At 38.4% G+C, this 20,502-nt stretch overlaps 1 protein-coding gene across 1 annotated transcript in view; it reads right to left on the bottom strand.

The window, feature by feature from the left end:
* Positions 1-3,679: 3,679 nt before the first annotated feature.
* LOC140142350 (monocarboxylate transporter 2-like) overlaps positions 3,680-20,502 on the bottom strand; it is a 32,297-nt gene continuing 15,474 nt past the window's right edge. The window contains exons 4-6 of the mRNA XM_072164319.1: positions 16,982-17,512; positions 6,032-6,253; positions 3,680-3,798 (exon numbers count right to left, since the gene is read on the bottom strand). Of these exons, the coding sequence (XP_072020420.1) occupies positions 3,680-3,798; positions 6,032-6,253; positions 16,982-17,512 (872 nt within the window). The remainder of the gene's footprint in view (positions 3,799-6,031; positions 6,254-16,981; positions 17,513-20,502) is intronic.

The following is a 20,502-nucleotide window of genomic DNA, read 5'->3' as shown; positions in this document are numbered from 1 at the left end:
TCAATTACAGGATGTCAAAGAACATGGAATGCTCAGGGTTTTTAAAAGTAATGTGTTTGCAGGGACAGTTGCTTTAAAAATGAACTTACATGACGTTGCAGGTTGCGAGTATTGCACTCCATATTGATTTGAAATCATTTTGAAGAAACCACTGTAAAATGTCAATATCATACTTCGGAAAATACTAAAATTTGAAAATGATATATTCAATCCTTAAAAAAGATCAACTTTGACCGATGTTTTAACTATTTTTTTACAAACGTAATCAGACGTTCTGACCCCCTCCCCCATTAACGAAAGGACTTTCGTTTATAGGGCTTCATCGAATTTTTGGGTTGTTCCCTTATCTTTAGATGCTGTATTTTATTGAGTTATCATGTACCTAAATCGCAAATTTCAACAAGATAGTGAACATGGAAAGAGTAACCATTGAAGTGAAAAGACGTCACATTTTGCACTTTGAGTCGACTCACATACAGGAGAATGTGACAACTATAGTTTTTGTCCCTCACCATGCTCACGTAACGTGAAAATCGGGTAATGAATCCACAGCTCCTTCAGATTGAGAAGTTTGATCTAATCCATTATATACAGTGGCGTAGCCAGGATTTTGGAACCGGGGGGCACAACTTGTAAATGTACCGACGGAAATATTTTTTGCCGACGGAAGTTGTGAAAGGTTGCCCCAATTTTTTTCTATGGTTTGAAAAAGTTAAGAGCAAAAAAAAAACCCAACAAAACAAATGGATATATCAGGCGCTATATAGCAACCGACAGCAACTCATTTGATGTATAGTTCAATTGGTTTCATAATTTTTAATACAATTTTCCATTTATTCTTTCACCACCGTGCATAATCAAAAGTAAATTATTAGTCCATTGATCACCCATTTTTTTTCACCAACACCTTCCATCTACCGACGGCCTCGCATGAACCGACGGCCATTATGAGCGGGGGACCGGCCCCCCTGGCTACGCCACTGATTATATATATAACTTGATATTAAAATCGGAATAAAAAAAACATTTTTAAGGCCTTAGACAGGATTAGATTTCCTTATATGAACACGTAACGTCTAATGATTCAAGAGTGCCAATTGGTTACAGCGGTTGAAGTGACAACGTCACACCCTCGCGAACTGCATCCACTTGCAAACATCTAATTGTGTTTAAGGCCGCTAAATCTTCAACAAAAACTCTAGAATATACTGCTGATTTGCGAATCTATGTCCGGCTCGCGGGATTTCTTTTTGCAACAATAATGGGCCTCTTCGTGTCAGAATTTGCAGTATAGGGCGAATCTACTAGTTCTTCAACAGCTACGCATGGCGATTTTGTTGGAGATAGGCCGAGCGACTCAGGCTAAGTTCACCACCTGTACAATAAAAAGACACGTTTTTTTTTTCACTACGAATGTGGCGTTGCCATTCATCATATTATTATTATTATTATAAGCTAATTACGCATCTTCAACGTTGCCAAGTTTAAGGAAATTCGATTTTTGTCAGTTTTTGTTTTCAAGGCACAGACTGTAAGTTCAAAGCGCAGATAGGAGCTTACCATATTCTTTCAACACATATATTCAACTGCAAGTCAAGCAATAGGTTTTAACAAAATACCAAAAATCACGGGATATATTCAAGTATTTAACGTGTTTAATTTATAATCTTAAATAGAATTTCAAAAGAATCTACACCACCAGATTGTATTTTGTTTTTCATAATGATAGCTAGGAATAAAATCAATTCATCTCAATATGCAACTATGTGCTCTTATTGTCATTGAGGTTTCTATTCTATACCGACAGTCCGACAGTGAGACACTCGAAGTTTAATAATATGATTTAGGCTGGATATTTTGAAAGACAACTCATAGCTGAATTAATTATATCGCTGAGCTATTAGCGATAGTTTTTTAGCCAATGATTGGTTTTTAACCAACCAATCGCTCACCGAGCGCGAGTATAAGTTCAGCTTACTTTGTAATAGCAGCTACTCTCAGCAGCCTGCGGGCAGTTCTTAAACGTGGTTTGATGCAAGTCGAATTTTCATTGGTTCGTTTACTGCATATACAAAATAATTCTTTACCTGGTGTGGACGATGTATCCCATTAAAGGGCAGGTCTATTGCAAAAACAACATCATATCATTGGCAAGCTAATATTATGAGGACAATGAAAATTACTCCTTTTTTTTGAGAAAAAAAACCAACTTAAAGCCATATTATAACATTTTCATACAAAATAGATTAGCATTTCTTTGCCATAAAATGTTAGTTTTTACTGTCAGATATATCCCCTTTTATTTTTGAGCCGAACAACCACGGGCAAAGCAAAGAAAATGGGAATTTACTACCAGTGCATATGTCGCTAACACGTACCACTCCTTCGGTCATGCTATGGTACGACCCTTTGTTGTGTAGATCACCGTACCGCACGCCGTGTACGTAGTACTGTGTGTTACATCGTGTATGCGTTCAAATATTAATTCCATGGTAATAATAAGACGCCGGTTCCGGTGTTTTATTCAAAATCTCGGATTTTGACAAAATTACAACACCTAGAGTCTTGATTTTGCAGGGTTTATTGGTTTAATAAAGTACAATATAATCGTGTAAAAAAGGAATTTTTAAAAAGTCAGTGAGGGTGTCCTCCTCAGCAAATGTTATAATATGGCTTTAAGCGGTGAGTTCCTACGAACGAGTCAGATTTGGCCTAGAAAAACGCTGACGTCATGAAATGAGATGTGCCCGCTTTGAGAAAAGGGACTATAAACGCTCTCAATGGACAGAACGTATACTGTTGTTGTTCATAGAAAAAACTCTAAATTAAGTATTACAAATTTATGGTTTTTAAACATATCATCAGCCGCTTCTTTTTTATATATTAGTACTAAATTATTGTGATATTACAATTCATATGTATATCAATATCATGAGAAATATTAGGCCTGAAAATAAATACATAATTTGAGCTTAGAATTTCATCTGAGACTAGCATATAAACCGTGTTAAGTCCACAAACTTATGTATCTGATTTCCCTGTATATTGCAATGTTATAGTTTCAGTTGGATGAAATATTACATAGTAACAATATTGTGTGAGCTTTGTTCCGAAATGAGAACAATAGTGTGTATATTGTTATGCAGCATTGTTATGGTAAATAATAGTACAACTCATTATTGCTAATGTCAAACTTGTCAAAGTGATCGTGATTACATGAGGAGAGTGTCCGCTTCGTTTACCTACGTCATCAGCCAAACGGGGGAAGAACACGTACGCTTCAAACGGGGGAAGAACACGTACGAGGCTGAACTTTACCCACACAATTTCTCCTTTTTCAGGAGAAATACGCATAAAAAAATCGCAACGAGTGTCAACTTGTAACTTGTGTAATATTCTCTTCGAATAGAGATAAACTTGTTTTTGCAATAGACCTGTCCTTTAAGGCTCCCGTTTGCTTCTCTACACTTACCTATCATAGTACCTGGATTTTGTGGAAGTAATTTAAGATGATTGGATTTCATAGCTACTGTATCCATTTGTAAGTTTACAAATCTGTAATTTAATATTTAGATGAACCGTGCAGCATCACGGATATGAAATAGAGTGATACTGATGTCCACAATTATATTACATACTTTTACATAATTTATATAGCTAAATATCTTATCATAGAGTTTTAACCAGCGCAGTGAGAGAATATTCTGCCGATGTGAAGAATAAAAACGGCCAAGGCTTGTATGACACCAAGTATCACATAGGACCAATGATAACTGCTGGTCACCTGATATATCCAACCTATGGGATACAAAAATATGAAAAGTATTATGTAAATCTTGAATGTTATCAGTTATTTTACACCAAACAGTAACATACTGAAAGGAATTTCGGGGAAAGGAAAGACTACCTTGTTAGCATGAAAGTTAATCTGTATTTAATAGAAAAATTCGTCAGCGGAATGACCCGATCGAAGTATGACGTAATAATCGGGACATAGACCTTTGGTAACCGTAACTTCAACGCATCTCTCGAACCATCGGGCTCCATCCAAAAGTCGGACCCGGCCGTCCAGGTCAACGCGACTGCGCGGCGATTCAAGGTGGATGTGTTTGGAAACCTCGGACGAAGTTGTGCTGGGACGTCTATGTTCAAGAAATCTGGTCTTGAGAGAACGTTCAGTCTCTCCGATATATGATTTGTGGCAGGTTCTTCTTGTGGTCTGCCCCGTCATAGAATCATATACACCGGACCAGTGACGTATTTTTCTCGGTTTTGTCCTTTGGCGCAATATCCCAGGGTTTAACGACACTCTTATACCACATTGTAGAAAGATTTGCGAATCGTTTATGAAATTCCTTTGATAAAGGTAGCACAATCTGTCCTTTGGATATATCAGTACTGTCCCTGTTAGAGTTTGATTTAACGCTCTTGGTCTTGTTGATTTGTTTGAAAACCCGTTGAGGGGAGTCTCACTTATAGAGAGCTTGCGTTATTTGTTGCTTTTCTTCAGTCACATACAGCATGAGGTTAGTGATCACAGACTATGTACGGTGAAATATGGTTTGGACACAGATCCTGGAACTGTGGTTTGGATTACGTACACCAGTAATGGGTGATTGGAAGAAAAATGCAGACATTAGTCCGTGTGTATTGGATTGCGATATATTTTGATATCTAAGCTGCCGTCAGCTTAGATCACGGAAGATGTATCCAGAAACGCCAGAGAACTGTCCTCCTCTCCAGCAAAGTCGCACAAGTAGAATCGCTTTCAGATCTCGACTGTAAATCGGAAGTGCTTTGACGTGGACGGGTCCGAATTTTGGATGGGGAGCCCGATGATTCATAGACCCCCCCCCCCCCCCCCCGACATAAACCTTAGGGATGATATCAACAATCGACCGGAAAGAACCGGTGGTCAGGTTTTGATTTCATCCTCTAGAAAGAAAGAGTCGGTGGTTCAATAGAGGTGTTAACGAGGCCATCTACGTCAGGGCCAATCAGGCATCTCTGAACAGGGATGGAGGGCGCTACAAGTTGCCAAAGGTGTATGATCCGATTATTATTATGTCACATTATTTTCAAGAGTACTCGATCGGGTCATTCCGCTGACGAAGCCTGTAGTAGTAACAGCTAATCATTACGGAGGTTAATATTTTTGCATTGAGATCAAGAGTTGAAATCTTTCTATATAAAGACTATCTTGGTTTGAAAATACGTAAAAAGTACAGTACAAGAACCACCGCCACCATTTGTGCGTAGCGACATCAGGAGTGTGGGTGGGGTACAATGTCCAAAAATAACGTTACCGAGTATATTGCGGAAAACATGCCCTTATTCGAGTACACCCCGGCCCATACATATGGATAGATGCCAGCATCAAAAAATATTATACGTCTAATCTTGGACGTCCAAGATGCAATCTTGGATGCCCAAAATTGCATCTTGGACATCCAATGTTAGGCGTATAATCTGATAATTTAGCCGTCTTTGATGCTATCGGCCGTCCATACATAGAAGCCAGTGACGTCTAACGTTTTGCAGCTTCTTTCGTGCAGTCCTTCGCCGGTTTCGACTACTTCTTTCATTCTACACTGTGCAGTCCATTAGAATACCGAATACATTTTACATGTGTTGATCGGCAAATCGCTTGTCGCAAGGGTTTTAGTGTTAAATTCAGCTTAAAGGGGTATTTCGTGATCCTAGCATCCTCTTTTTATGACATTTTTCAGTACATATCCACGAAAAAAGCATATTCCCAAAAATACAGTTGATTCCGATTTTGCGTTTGCGAGTTATGCATGATTTAGACAATACGTTGTAATTTCGTTCTGCTGCACCAGAACGAATTTCAAATTTCGCGATATCTTTGCTAAACGAATTAATCTGCAAGAAATATTTTGTACATAAACATTATGTAGCCAGAGTATTCCAGTGATATAAAATCTCAACTTTTTTTGAGAAAAGTGGGGATGAGGCTGTGGATCACGAAATGCCCTTTTAAGCAACGCTCTTAAAGTAACATTTTACACACCTGGTAAAAAGCCACCAATCACGCGGCTAAATCCACCAATACCTCGTACCCATCCCATGGAGTTCACCAGTCGCTCCTTCCCAAATTCATCATATAGAACCACTCTATATGTAACGACCATCATTCCACTCCCCAATCCCTGACATGCTCCTAGGATCAACATCGCAACGTAGGAATCCACCAAAGCATCTATGACCAAAGTCACCGAGGTTATTGTTATTCCTATAGACACAAAGGAGTAAATTCAGTGTTACAAAATGTGAAGAAACGAATTTTAGAGATTACGGTTTTTACGCAGACTATAACTTCTGTCCCGGATATGAAAATGCTACGCAACCGCGTTAATAAACACGTCATAAAAGGGTCGATATTTTACCAGATAGTGATGTCGACATTTCATTGACAATTACGGTCCATTTTCGCCCATAACGATATTGAGAATCTCGTTTTTGCCATCTATGATTCCAAAAGTACATTACGCCATTAAGAGGGATATATTATGCTAAACGTCATTTAGGGCAGTAAATTCGCTACGGAATTTAAGGTTTGTTTTGAGGCTTGATTAACGAGTGATCCTGCGACTTCTACGCGTACGCCAGTGAAATCAATTGATAATCATTCACAGTTTAGAGTGGTTTTGATTCGATTTCACTGACGTATGCGTAGACGTTAGCGTTGGCGTAAGATATATTAGATATCACACTCATTCAATTATTTCATCGCCATCATCGCTCATACCCCATGCCTTAAGGAAACCGATAATGCATGGCTTTAAGGGAACAAACCAAAAGACCGATGACGTCTTATAAACGAAAGTTTCGTTTAGGGGAGGGGTAAAATACTCGATTACGTTTGTACAAAAACATCGGTCTGAAGAATGTGTCATTATTATTATTATGTCAAAATTTTCAACATTTCATTATTACGTTTCTGACAGGGAGGGAGGTAGCTCTAGTATAGAGCCTCTCTGCCATTGCCCAATAGCACAAGTAATTTATATGAGGTCTGACTACTACCATACCACAAGCACTACGCGCCTCGATGTCGGCGCTACGCGCCTCTTCACGTCTCGGCGTTACGCGCCTCGATGTCGGGGCTACGCGCCTCGAGTGTTGCTAATCTTCGAGTATCGAGTTCGAGTATCGAGTTTCGAGTTGCAAGTTTCGAGTATTGAGTTGCAATTTTCGAGTATCGAGTTGAAATTTTCGAGTATCGAGTTGAAATTTTCGAGTATCGAGTTGCAATTTTCGAGTATCGAGTTGAAATTTTCGAGTATCGAGTTGAAATTTTCGAGTATCGAGTTGAAATTTTCGAGTATCGAGTTGCAATTTTCGAGTATCGAGTTGAAATTTTCGAGTATCGAGTTGAAATTTTCGAGTATCGAGTTTAAATTTTCGAGTATCGAGTTGAAATTTTCGAGTATCGCAGGGGTACATGGTACCGTGGTATCCAACTCCCCTTACGGATGACTTTAACGTAACCCTAAAACGCTTTTATTTAGTTTTAGCACCCTCTACTTTTTATATAGCTCGAAAATCGTTCATTTTGGCATACGTCGAGTTTCAAACTCGAAAACCTTTAACATGAGCCTACTTCGAGTTTTAAATTCGAGAATCTGCAAAATTTTAAATGTTCGAGTTTCATTCATACCTCATAATGTAAGGTAAACTAAATTTACTTCAGATCATTAGATTAACCATATAGTCCAACGAAGGGGTGGTATCGTGGTATCCAGCCAACACGGGATCCAACACCCCAACAGATAAGTTTACCGTAACCCAAAACGCTTTTATTTAAGCTTTAGCACACATTTCTTTTGTGCATGCGCATGTGCGAAAAATGTATCATTTGTAACAGGAAAGTTTAACTCGAACTTCGTTCATTTGAGCGCATTTCGAGTTACAAACTCGAAAACCTGCAAAATGAGCGTTCTTCGAGTTAAAAATTCGAAAACCTGCAAAATGATTAATATTCGAGTCTCGTCCATATTTACTATATATGAAAGGCAAAATACTTCAGATCAATCTAGATTAACATTTGGCCTAATAATATGTGTTTACCACTTTGATTAAGGGCCGCATGTGCGACAAATGCATCATTTGCAACAGAAACGTTTAACTCGAACTTCGTAAATCTATATTTATTATATACAGTATATGAAAGGCAAAATACTTCAGATCAATCTAGATTAACCTTTGGCCTAATAATATGTGTTTACCACTTTGATTAAGGGTCGCATGTGCCACAAATGCATCATTTGCAACAGAAAAGTTTAACTCGAACTTCGTTCATTTGAGCGCATTTCGAGTAACAAACTCGAAAACCTGCAAAAGAGCGTAGTTCGAGTTAGAAACTCGAAAACCTGCAAAATGATCAATATTCGAGTGAAATCCATATTTACTGTATACAGTATATGAAAGGCAAAATACTTCAGATCAATCTAGATTAACCTTTGGCCTAATAATATGTGTTTACCACTTTGATTAAGGACGGCATGTGCGAAAAATGTATCATTTGCAAAAGGAAAGTTACTCGAACTTCGTTCATTTGAGCGCATTTTGAGTTCTCGAAAACCTGCAAAATGAGCGTACTTCGAGTTTCAAACTCGAAAACCTGCAAAATGTTCAATGTTCGAGTATCATTATACCCATCATAATGTAAGGCAAACTACTTCAGATCATTTTAGATTAACCCTAGTCCAAAGCAGGGGTGGTATCGTGGTATCCAACCCCCATGACGGATGATTTTACCGTAACCCAAAAACGCTTTTAGTAAGCTTTAGCACCCTTTACTTTTTATATAGCTGTGGGGTTTGGGGACATCCTTTGCGCTCATTTTGATGCCAAACGTGTTGGCCTATACAAAACCTTCCACTCGGGTAAAGGGATGGATGCCACTCACGACGACCTCCATAGACATTTCAAATTTGGGGGTGGATGCCCCCCCCCCCCATCGTGAGTGTTACAAATAATGGCTAAATTAGACTAGGGTTAACTTATATTATATATGTTACCATTAAAAAAGGGCACGTCGATAACGAGAAAAGCGGAAAATCTACATCAGAAAACTCAAACTCGTAAATCGTTCATTTTAGCATACTTCGAGTTTCAAACTCGAAAACTTGCAAAATGAGCCTACTTCGAGTTTTAAACTCGAAACCCTGCAGAATTTTCAATTTTCGAGTTTCATTTATACCTACTATACTTCACATCATTTTACATTAACACTATAACGCAGGGGTGGTATCGTGGTATCCAACCCCCTAACGGATGATTTTACCGTAACCCAAAACGCTTTTATTTAGCTTTAGCACCCATTACCTTTTTATTTGGGGCCTGGGGACATCCTTTGCGCTCATTTTGTTGCAAAAACAGGGTAGGCCTATTCTCCCCTCGGGTAAATGGGGTGGATGCCACTCACGACGATTTCAATAGACATTCTGAGGGCGGGTGGCAAACACCCATCCCCTTAGTTATGTTCGTGAGAGTTACAACTAATGGATAAATTATACTAGGGCTAACTTATGTTACCATTATATTAAGGGCACGTCGATAACGAGAAAAGAAGCAAATCTGCATCAGAAAACTCCAACTCGAAAATCGTTCATTTTGGCATACTCGAGTTTCAAACTCGAAAACCTTTAAAATGAGATTACTTCGAGTTTTAAACTCGAACATCTGCAAATGTACAATTTTCGAGTTTCATTCATGCCTATCATAATGCAAGGCAAACTACTTCAGATCAGTTTTACATTAACCCTTGGCAAACGAATGGGAGGTATCATGGTATCCGACCCCCCTAACGGATGATTTTACCGTAACCCCAAAACGCTTTTATTAAGCTTTATCACCCTATACTTTCTTTTTTATATAGCTGTGGGTTCTGGGGACATCCTTTGCGCTCATGTTGATGCAAAACGGGAAGGCCTATAAAGAATCTTCCCTTGGTAAACATGGTAAAGGGGTGGAGGCCACTCACGACGATTTCCACAGACTTTGAAAATCTGAGGGTGGTTGGCAAACATCCCCTCTTCGTGAGAGGTTACAAGAAATGGCCGAATTAGACTACGGTTAACTTAAATGTACATTCACCATTATATATATTAAGGGCACGTGGATAAGAGAAAAGGAAAATCTGCATCAGAAAACTCAAACTCGAAAATCGGTCATTTTGGCATACTTCGAGTTTCAAACTCGAAAACCTTTAAAATGAGCCTACTTCGAGTTTTAAAAATGTGAAAATCTGCAAAATGTTAAATGTTATCTACCTCTATAAACGGATATTTTTCGTGACCCCAAAACGCCTTTCTTTAGCACTCTTTGCTTTCATTTAGCTGTTGGGGACATCCTCTGCGCTCATTTTACGTGTTTAACTTCGGCACAATTGAAAAATAGAAATAACTTAAACACAGCAGATTAGAGTTAATAATTATCTTTTATTAAAGTCATTCACTAAAAACACATTTTCGTAAACAACATCAACTTAAAATATAAATCATCCAGTAAATAAGGTTACCTCCAGGGGTTACATTAGAATTTATATCATGTGCAAGATGTGATTCACCCAACCGCGGGTCAGTTGCCCGACTTTTTTCTACTCCAACTCAGGAGCATGATCAGTGGTACTAATACTAATAGACAATGATTAGATGCAACATTCCACTTTACATATTTTATAAAAGTTAAGTTCAGTAAAACATTACACATCTAAAGCTCCACATATCACTTATTGTGTTAGGCTACAACATGCAAAGCTATGCAAGGAAAAAATGTAACAGGGGCTGTTTCTCAAAAGGGTTGCGATCGATCTTACAATTGATTCCTATGGGATTCTGCCATTGCAATCAATCGTAAGATCAGACGTAACCCTTCTGTATGCAGACTACTGCACATCACACAACACCAATGTGGAATCACTACCTGAAAGGTAAAAATGTCACTTTATTCCACATTATGGTCGATGTTTCAAGCCAATCACTTTCTCTATACCTTTGACTACACGTTTTACTGGTGTAATGAGACTGAATGTCCTACCCATGAAATGTCCGCCCTGAAAGATTTAGATCTATTCAAGCACGGAATAAATTGCAATCAATGGTCGTTGTGAATATGAATAGATCCCCTTTGTTAGTAGGCCAATTTCTACCAAGTTCGAGTTTAACTTTCCTGTTACAAATGATACACTTTTCGCACATGCGGCCCTTAATCAAAGTGGTAAACACATATTATTAGGCCAAATGTTAATCTAGATTGATCTGAAGTATTTTGCCTTTCATATACTGTATACAGTAAATATGGATTTCACTCGAATATTGATCATTTTGCAGGTTTTCGAGTTTTTAACTCGATGTACGCTCATTTTGCAGGTTTTCGAGTTTGTTACTCGAAATGCGCTCAAATGAACGAAGTTCGAGTTAAACTTTTCTGTTGCAAATGATGCATTTGTCGCACATGCGGCCCTTAATCAAAGTGGTAAACACATATTATTAGGCCAAAGGTTAATCTAGATTGATCTGAAGTATTTTGCCTTTCATATATAGTAAATATGGATTTCACTCGAATATTGATCATTTTGTAGGTTTTCGAGTTTCTAACTCGAACTACGCTCTTTTGCAGGTTTTCGAGTTTGTTACTCGAAATGCGCTCAAATGAACGAAGTTCGAGTTAAACTTTTCTGTTGCAAATGATGCATTTGTCGCACATGCGACCCTTAATCAAAGTGGTAAACACATTTTATTAGGCCAAAGGTTGATCTAGATTGATCTGAAGTATTTTGCCTTTCATATATAGTAAATATGGATTTCACTCGAATATTGATCATTTTGTAGGTTTTCGAGTTTCTAACTCGAACTACGCTCTTTTGCAGGTTTTCGAGTTTGTTACTCGAAATGCGCTCAAATGAACGAAGTTCGAGTTAAACTTTTCTGTTGCAAATGATGCATTTGTCGCACATGCGACCCTTAATCAAAGTGGTAAACACATATTATTAGGCCAAAGGTTAATCTAGATTGATCTGAAGTATTTTGCCTTTCATATATAGTAAATATGGATTTCACTCGAATATTGATCATTTTGTAGGTTTTCGAGTTTCTAACTCGAACTACGCTCTTTTGCAGGTTTTCGAGTTTGTTACTCGAAATGCGCTCAAATGAACGAAGTTCGAGTTAAACTTTTCTGTTGCAAATGATGCATTTGTCGCACATGCGACCCTTAATCAAAGTGGTAAACACATTTTATTAGGCCAAAGGTTGATCTAAGATTGATCTGAAGTATTTTGCCTTTCATATATAGTAAATATGGATTTCACTCGAATATTGATCATTTTGTAGGTTTTCGAGTTTCTAACTCGAACTACGCTCTTTTGCAGGTTTTCGAGTTTGTTACTCGAAATGCGCTCAAATGAACGAAGTTCGAGTTAAACTTTTCTGTTGCAAATGATGCATTTGTCGCACATGCGACCCTTAATCAAAGTGGTAAACACATATTATTAGGCCAAAGGTTAATCTAGATTGATCTGAAGTATTTTGCCTTTCATATATAGTAAATATGGATTTCACTCGAATATTGATCATTTTGTAGGTTTTCGAGTTTGTAACTCGAACTACGCTCTTTTTGCAGGTTTTCGAGGTTGTTACTCGAAATGCGCTCAAATGAACGAAGTTCGAGTTAAACTTTTCTGTTGCAAATGATGCATTTGTCGCACATGCGACCCTTAATCAAAGTGGTAAACACATTTTATTAGGCCAAAGGTTGATCTAGATTGATCTGAAGTATTTTGCCTTTCATATACCGTATAGTAAATATGGATTTCACTCGAATATTGATCATTTTGTAGGTTTTCGAGTTTCTAACTCGAACTACGCTCTTTTTGCAGGTTTTCGAGTTTGTTACTCGAAATGCGCTCAAATGAACGAAGTTCGAGTTAAACTTTTCTGTTGCAAATGATGCATTTGTCGCACATGCGACCCTTAATCAAAGTGGTAAACACATTTTATTAGGCCAAAGGTTGATCTAGATTGATCTGAAGTATTTTGCCTTTCATATATAGTAAATATGGATTTCACTCGAATATTGATCATTTTGCAGGTTTTCGAGTTTTTAACTCGAAGTACGCTCATTTTGCAAGTTCTCGAGTTTGTTACTCGAAATGCGCTCAAATGAACGAAGTTCGAGTTAAACGTTTCTGTTGCAAATGATGCATTTGTCGCACATGCGGCCCTTAATCAAAGTGGTAAACACATATTATTAGGCCAAATGTTAATCTAGATTGATCTGAAGTATTTTGCCTTTCATATATAGTAAATATGGACGAGACTCGAATATTAATCATTTTGCAGGTTTTCGAATTTTAACTCGAAGAACGCTCATTTTGCAGGTTTTCGAGTTTGTAACTCGAAATGCGCTCAAATGAACGAAGTTCGAGTTAAACTTTCCTGTTACAAATGATACATTTTTCGCACATGCGCATGCACAAAAGAAATGTGTGCTAAAGCTTAAATAAAAGCGTTTTGGGTTACGGTAAACTTATCTGTTGGGTGTTGGATCCCGGGCTGGATACCACGATACCACCCCTTCGTTGGACTATATGGTTAATCTAATGATCTGAAGTAAATTTAGTTTACCTTACATTATGAGGTATGAATGAAACTCGAACATTTAAAATTTTGCAGATTCTCGAATTTAAAACTCGAAGTAGGCTCATGTTAAAGGTTTTCGAGTTTGAAACTCGACGTATGCCAAAATGAACGATTTTCGAGCTATATAAAAAGTAGAGGGTGCTAAAACTAAATAAAAGCGTTTTAGGGTTACGTTAAAGTCATCCGTAAGGGGAGTTGGATACCACGGTACCATGCATCCCCTGCGTTAGAGTAGGGTTAATCTAATATGATGTGAAGTAGTTTGCTTTTCATTATAATAGGTATAAATGAAACTCTAAAATTAAACATTTTACAGATTTTCGAGTATAAAACTCGAAGTAGGCTCATTTTGCAGGTTTTCGAGTTTGAAACTTGAAGTATGCTAAAATGAACGATTTTCTAGTTTGAATTTTCTGATGCAGATTTTCCTTTTTTCTTGTTATCCACGAGCCCTTAATATAATGGTAACGTGTATATATCCCGGTTTATATATAAGTTAACCCTAGTCTAATTTTAGTCATTCTGGTATCAATGTAGGCCTACTCGGGAGGGTAATACCCCCGAGGTTAATACCTATCCACTAGTAGGCCTACCCCTTTTATGAACAACTAGTGTGCTTTTACCGGGGCTTTTACGAATTCCGTGGAGAACGTAATAACAAATTGGATAGAGAAGGGTTAAACATTTGTGCTTTCTCTTCATGTCGGAGAGGGACATCCTATAGCCTACTTCAAAAGCAGATTGAAAATTAAAATTGCAACTCGATACTCGAAAATTGAACTCGATACTCGAAGATTTCAACTCGATACTCGAAAATTTCAACTCGATACTCGAAAATTTCAACTCGATACTCGAAAATTTCAACTCGATACTCGAAAATTTCAACTCGATACTCGAAAATTTCAACTCGATACTCGAAAATTTCAACTCGATACTCGAAAATTTCAACTCGATACTCGAAAATTTCAACTCGATACTCGAAAATTTCAACTCGATACTCGAAAATTTCAACTCGATACTCGAAAATTTCAACTCGATACTCGAAAATTTCAACTCGATACTCGAAAATTGCAACTCGATACTCGAAGATTTCAACTCGATACTCGACAATTTCAACTCGATACTCGAAAATTTCAACTCGATACTCGAAAATTTCAACTCGATACTCGAAAATTGCAACTCGAAACTCGATACTCGAACTCGAAACTCGATACTCGAAGATTAGCAACACTCACGCGCCTCTACTGTTTGGACATCGCGATCCGAGGGAACTGACCAAGTTCTAGGAGGGAGGGGGTCGGCTGAGAAACGAAACTAGTTACGTTTATAGGACGTCATCGATCTTTTTGGTTTGTTCCCTAACAGAGATGCCATAGTTAATCGAGGACTGGTATGCTACTCCGTCTTTAACTTGTTTGGTACTTGCCAAGCTTAATAGAACGTATACTCACCGAGCCTATTGTCTGTCCAAATAACTTAGACACCCGGTTTTTAGGATATATTTCGAAAAGTTTTCACTTTGGCAAAAAGTCATGAAAGAAAAGTGGCTAAACACGGTCAGACCTAACAGAAATTATTAGTAAAGCGATAAAAAATATTCTTCCTTGTCTACTTTTATTCAATTTTGACCAATTTACAGCAAGATATCTGGGTGCAGCCGAATATTCCTAATGACTTGAAACTTTTGATGGGATAATCTATTTACAGTAAGGGGTGTTTGAACATTGTAATCATGCATATTGATCAGTGATTCCACCCTTTTTTCTTTGATCCTTTTACTAATTCACTACAATGGCAGTCTACTCAAATGCATTCAACAAAAGCATGTTTGCAATCTACCGCGAGAGGTCGTCTCACACACATAACAAATACACTACGATCAAATAGGTTGATGACAATATTTGATTGAATGGACTACACTGTGCCATGATTTCGGTGAAGGACACCGGTTCAAATCCTTTGTTTGGAGCCAATCAATAATTTCATGCACAACCTCTATAACTCAAAAGATGTCACAGTTGGTGCATTATAACAAATGATAGGGCAAGTTACTATGCGTTTGGAGTGTATTGTGAATTATACTCCTCACCAATAACATCAGAACATTCATATGGCATACAATTTGTATTTTCTTAGAATTGTGCCAAGCCAAAAGCATCCACAGAAGAAGATTCAAATTCCGCGCCGAATTGTTGTAATTGGTTGAGGGATAGCTGGGATCACTGAGTTAATATAAACACAGCCAAAAAGAAAGTCTCCAGTAGTTCCATTCCCATTTAATCAGAGTCTGATGAGTTTATGGCAAAATAATTTATATAATAGTTTTCTATACACTTTCCTTCAAACGTTGATACCAAATTTGATATAAAAAGTTTACGCTACGTGATACAATTCCCTATGTCATTTTTAAAATTGCGCGAATTTCCAAACAACGGTTTCTATGCTCACGATGATTAAACTTTTGATATCAAATTTGGTATCAACCTTTGAAGGAAAGTGTATAGAAAACTATTATATAAATTATTTTGCCATAAACTCATCAGACACTGATTAAATGGGGATGGAACTACTGGAGACTTTCTTTTTTGGCTGTGTTTACTAAGAATAAATATATGCCAAAGAAACACTGTCTGCATTTTATGACCTGAATTATATTTTTCATTTTTATCAAATGTTTTTGGTGAGGAGTATAATTAATTACTATTCATCCATTCACTATCCAAAATCACCATACCTACAAATCTGTATAATGAGATCTTCCAAAATAATGGTGCCCAACTTCTACCAGATTATTTTTAAAGTGTTGACAAAACCCTTCCAATTTCAATAGAATTTCTGGTAAACTCTCACTCAATGCTTTGGAAACACAAAAATCCCGTTAGGTCTCAGCGAATGTTAACACTTTTCTTTCATGACTTTCTTTGAAAGTGTATATTTTTTCAAATAAGTAACAAAAACTGGGTGTCTAAGTTAATTGGACAGACAATAATCGGTAGCTGGAGTCGGTAGCATTTCATGTAGCTTATGAGGTAAATTAAAACAATAAAGAAATGCCCAGAATGTAGCTATAGTCTATATATCTACCTCGAGTCACCAGCACTAGCTTTGAAGTTCACCGTGTGCTGCGTTAGCTTAGCGTTGTTTCTTGCGTGTACATATGCGGCACGTTGATCGCACGCGTAAAAGTATTTACACTCACCAAGTAACGCTAAGCTAACGCAGAACACGCTGAACTTCAAAGCTAGTGCCGGTGACTCGAGGTAGATATATGGACTATAACATTTGACAAGCATACTTTCCATCATTTATCATACCTATTGTCCACAATGTCCTGCTTGATAGATAATTATTCGTCACACTGGTAACAATTCCTGGCAGAAGTTGTCCTACACCAACACCAATACCAGCCGTAGTAGAGATGAGAGATGCACTCAAACTTGACACGCCCTTACTGATAACATTGGGCACTAGATATATCACCCATGCCATCTGGGTAAATCGCATTATTGCACAAACAACAAGGATTCTAATAAACATTGCTTCTTTAAAAAGCGTAATATCTAAACTTTGGACGACTAAATTCCAGAACTTTTCAAAACCAGATTCATGATCTTTGTCTTTTATAGTCTCATATGATTCATGATCTTTGTCTTTTATAGTCTCATATGTTTTCTTATCTCTCTTGACTAACAGATTGTCCGGTCGCTCAGGATCTTTTAATATTGCTCCCAAAGCAGTTATGTTGAAATTAATAGCACCAAGAAATAACAGAGCCCCGCGCCACCCATACACATCAACCAAATATGCGGTCAGTGGTCCTAGTAGTGTAAACCCAAAAGATGAACCTGGCGTAAATAAGAGATACAATATTATTGATGAGAGCATGTGGGTGCTAGTTGGTAAAAAGAAAAGAGACTTAACAAACAACAACAACCCCCCTCCAAAAAAAAACCCAACCCCCCAAAAAACAGAGAAGCCACCTGGATAAGGAAGAGAGCACCGAACACAATGAACAGAGACGAGGGGCCCATCATCTTAGTCACATATACGACCCACTTCTGGGCGCTGGTGCGCCCTCTGTTGGTAAACAGAAGTTGCAGACAAAAACATCACTCTGAAGATGGCCATCGCCCAAGATGGTGGAAACTGTCAGGTCAGTAAAATAACTTTGGGTTTTGACAAGATGAAATGCATATAATGTATGAAGACATTAGTGATGCAGTAGCTACAAAGGCACACGAGGTGGTTGGTTTCAAAAGAAAAGGAAATTCAGACAGCTTATTCAAGAAACCAAACATCTGCTAAGCAAGAGGAGGGACATGGCAGCACAAGAAGTCAATGAACAATGAAAAATCTCCAGGGCCAGATGACATGTGGATGATATCGTAGCAGAAATTCTATTAGTGTGGAGAAGACACACAAGCATTGGCAAAACTCTGTACGAAATGTTGAAGAACCAACACTATACCATCAAGTTAGAAGAGTGCTAATGTTATTATCCTGCACAAAAAAGGCGACACTAAAGATCTTAAAAACTACCGACCAACTAGCCTTCTCTCGCACACATATAAACTCTTCACAATTACAGATTGACCACTCTAACTGGACGAAAATGAACCAGCAGAACAGCAGGGAATACCAGCTGCCCTTATGCCTTGCTTTTGTGGATTATGAAAAAGCTTTTGATTCGGTGGAAAGTCAAATGCAGTCATCCAATCACTCAAAAACCAAGGCATAAACACCATCTACATTATGACCATCCAGGAAATCTATACCAATGCCACAACTATTCTAAGACTTCGTAAAGGCAATGAACCAATTTTATCAGAAGGGGAGTACGTCAAGGAGATACCATGTCACCCGATTTTTTTTGGCTCCACAGGGGTCAAACATTTATAAAAACGTGGTAAAAGTAGTTCCACTTGTTTTATCAAACAACTTAAATATACACAAAGACCAGATGGAAATTGTCTTGTGCATTCACTAGCGGGCCATCAGTTAATTGCAACCTGTCTTGGGGAGTTTCGACCCACTCATAATCAGGACTCCCTCGAGGTGGTGGTGGTGGGGGGGGGGCTGCAGTGAAAAACACCACCTCCCACTGGTGATCTACTAATAAAACTATAACTAATATATGCTTCTAGTATGTGCTGCTAAATAAATAATCTGCTTCTCAGTAAATGTATCGGGCACATGCCAGCCAGCCAAAAGAAGAAATTAAGCACCAGTTAGCACCCATACTATGCCAGCTTGACAAAGCAAGACGCTTTGCCTGGGGATACCCAAGACGCTTTGCCTGGGGATACGCCATCACCGTCAAAAGGGGGATCTGTGTATATGTACCCCCAGATGACCAAACTAGTCTGTAGTAAGCTAACGGGACTCGGCACATCTAATCCTACCATGCAGCTGGAATCACTTAACCCTAGCTAACTGGAGTTGATATGAAGAAATGAGAACAAGTAAAAGATGTGGCTAGCTGACCTGCCTGATCTGGCTGAGGATACTGATGATGCACTTCACTTTCAGATTATCTACTCCTCTGAATATACTTGGATAACACCCACGACGATCCTGATTCTGCAGCCTCTGATGCTGCCCTGCTAACCATCTCTCTTCTATTGAAGCCTAGATCTCGCAACCACTTTTATAAATAGTGTACAACAAAACCACGGCAGCCGACTTCGAAAGGGTAGCAAGTAGCCTTCCACCCTCTATCCTTGCATTCTGCTCTCAATTCTAAATACTTGGTCAGTTTAATCTCGTGAATATGATCACTTCCTTTCCAGCCTCATATGACAGTTGTTCCACTTTCAAACAAAATATAAGACTAGTTTGCCATATCTCAGGTGTTTTTTACCTGGGGAACAGGGTAAAGGTCTTTAAAATACCACCATACAAGAGTTTTGGTTAAAACTTAAATCCTATTGCAACCAAACTTAAACCATAGCTGCACTATGTGAACTTGCATGTAATGGTAGTGTTCAAGGTCACACACCGAGATCAACCGAGGTCAATTGAGGTCAACTCGCTGAAAATGAACAAAAAAAAATGTCTCACATGAATATTTACTATGAGTGCTGTTCAATACTAGTAACCGAAAACCGATTCAATTGAGCCCAATACTAGCGACAGAATTGTGGGTCACTTATTAGGAAAAACAATACACCGCCACGTCAATGGGTCACAAATGTAATCATTCCTCTACCAAAGAAAGGCGACCTCTCTCTCATGACAAACTACCGTGGTATTTCGCTTATGTCCATTGCCGCAAAAGTGTACAACAAGATCCTTTTGGACAGGATCCGACCTCGCATTGATCCTTTACTGAGAAGCAACCAGGCTGGCTTTAGATCAGGTCGCAGCTGTGCTCAGCAAAGTGACATTTTGAGGAGGATCATGGAAGGCTTCAAGGAGTACCAACTTCCCTTGACAGTTACTTTTGTGGACTTCAAAAACGCCTTCGACTCCATCAACAGGTCCGTCATGTTTTCAGTGCTGCGGCATTATGGAATACCAAATGTTGTGGTAAATGCCATCTAGGTGCTGTACAAAGACTCCAATAACGCCGTTATGGTAGACGGAAGTATCGCAGAGCCTTTCCAAGTAACAACTGGAGTGCTTCAGGGTGATGTGTTGGCACCATTCCTGTTCATTATTCTGGTAGACTACCTTCTGAAGAAATCAACTTCAATTGACGCTGGAATTGTTACCTACCCACGTCGGTCAAGCAGATTTCCTACTAGGATGCTGAATGACCTGGATTTTGCTGCTGAAATTGAAAACAAGATCAATGCCTTTGTAACATCTTGCTACAGAGTCATATTAAACATCA

Source organism: Amphiura filiformis, chromosome 20 (assembly GCF_039555335.1).
Source record: "Amphiura filiformis chromosome 20, Afil_fr2py, whole genome shotgun sequence".
Lineage (NCBI taxonomy): Eukaryota > Metazoa > Echinodermata > Ophiuroidea > Amphilepidida > Amphiuridae > Amphiura > Amphiura filiformis.
The sequence above is the reverse complement of the archived record's forward strand: the minus strand, read 5'-3'. Positions and strand labels throughout refer to the sequence as shown.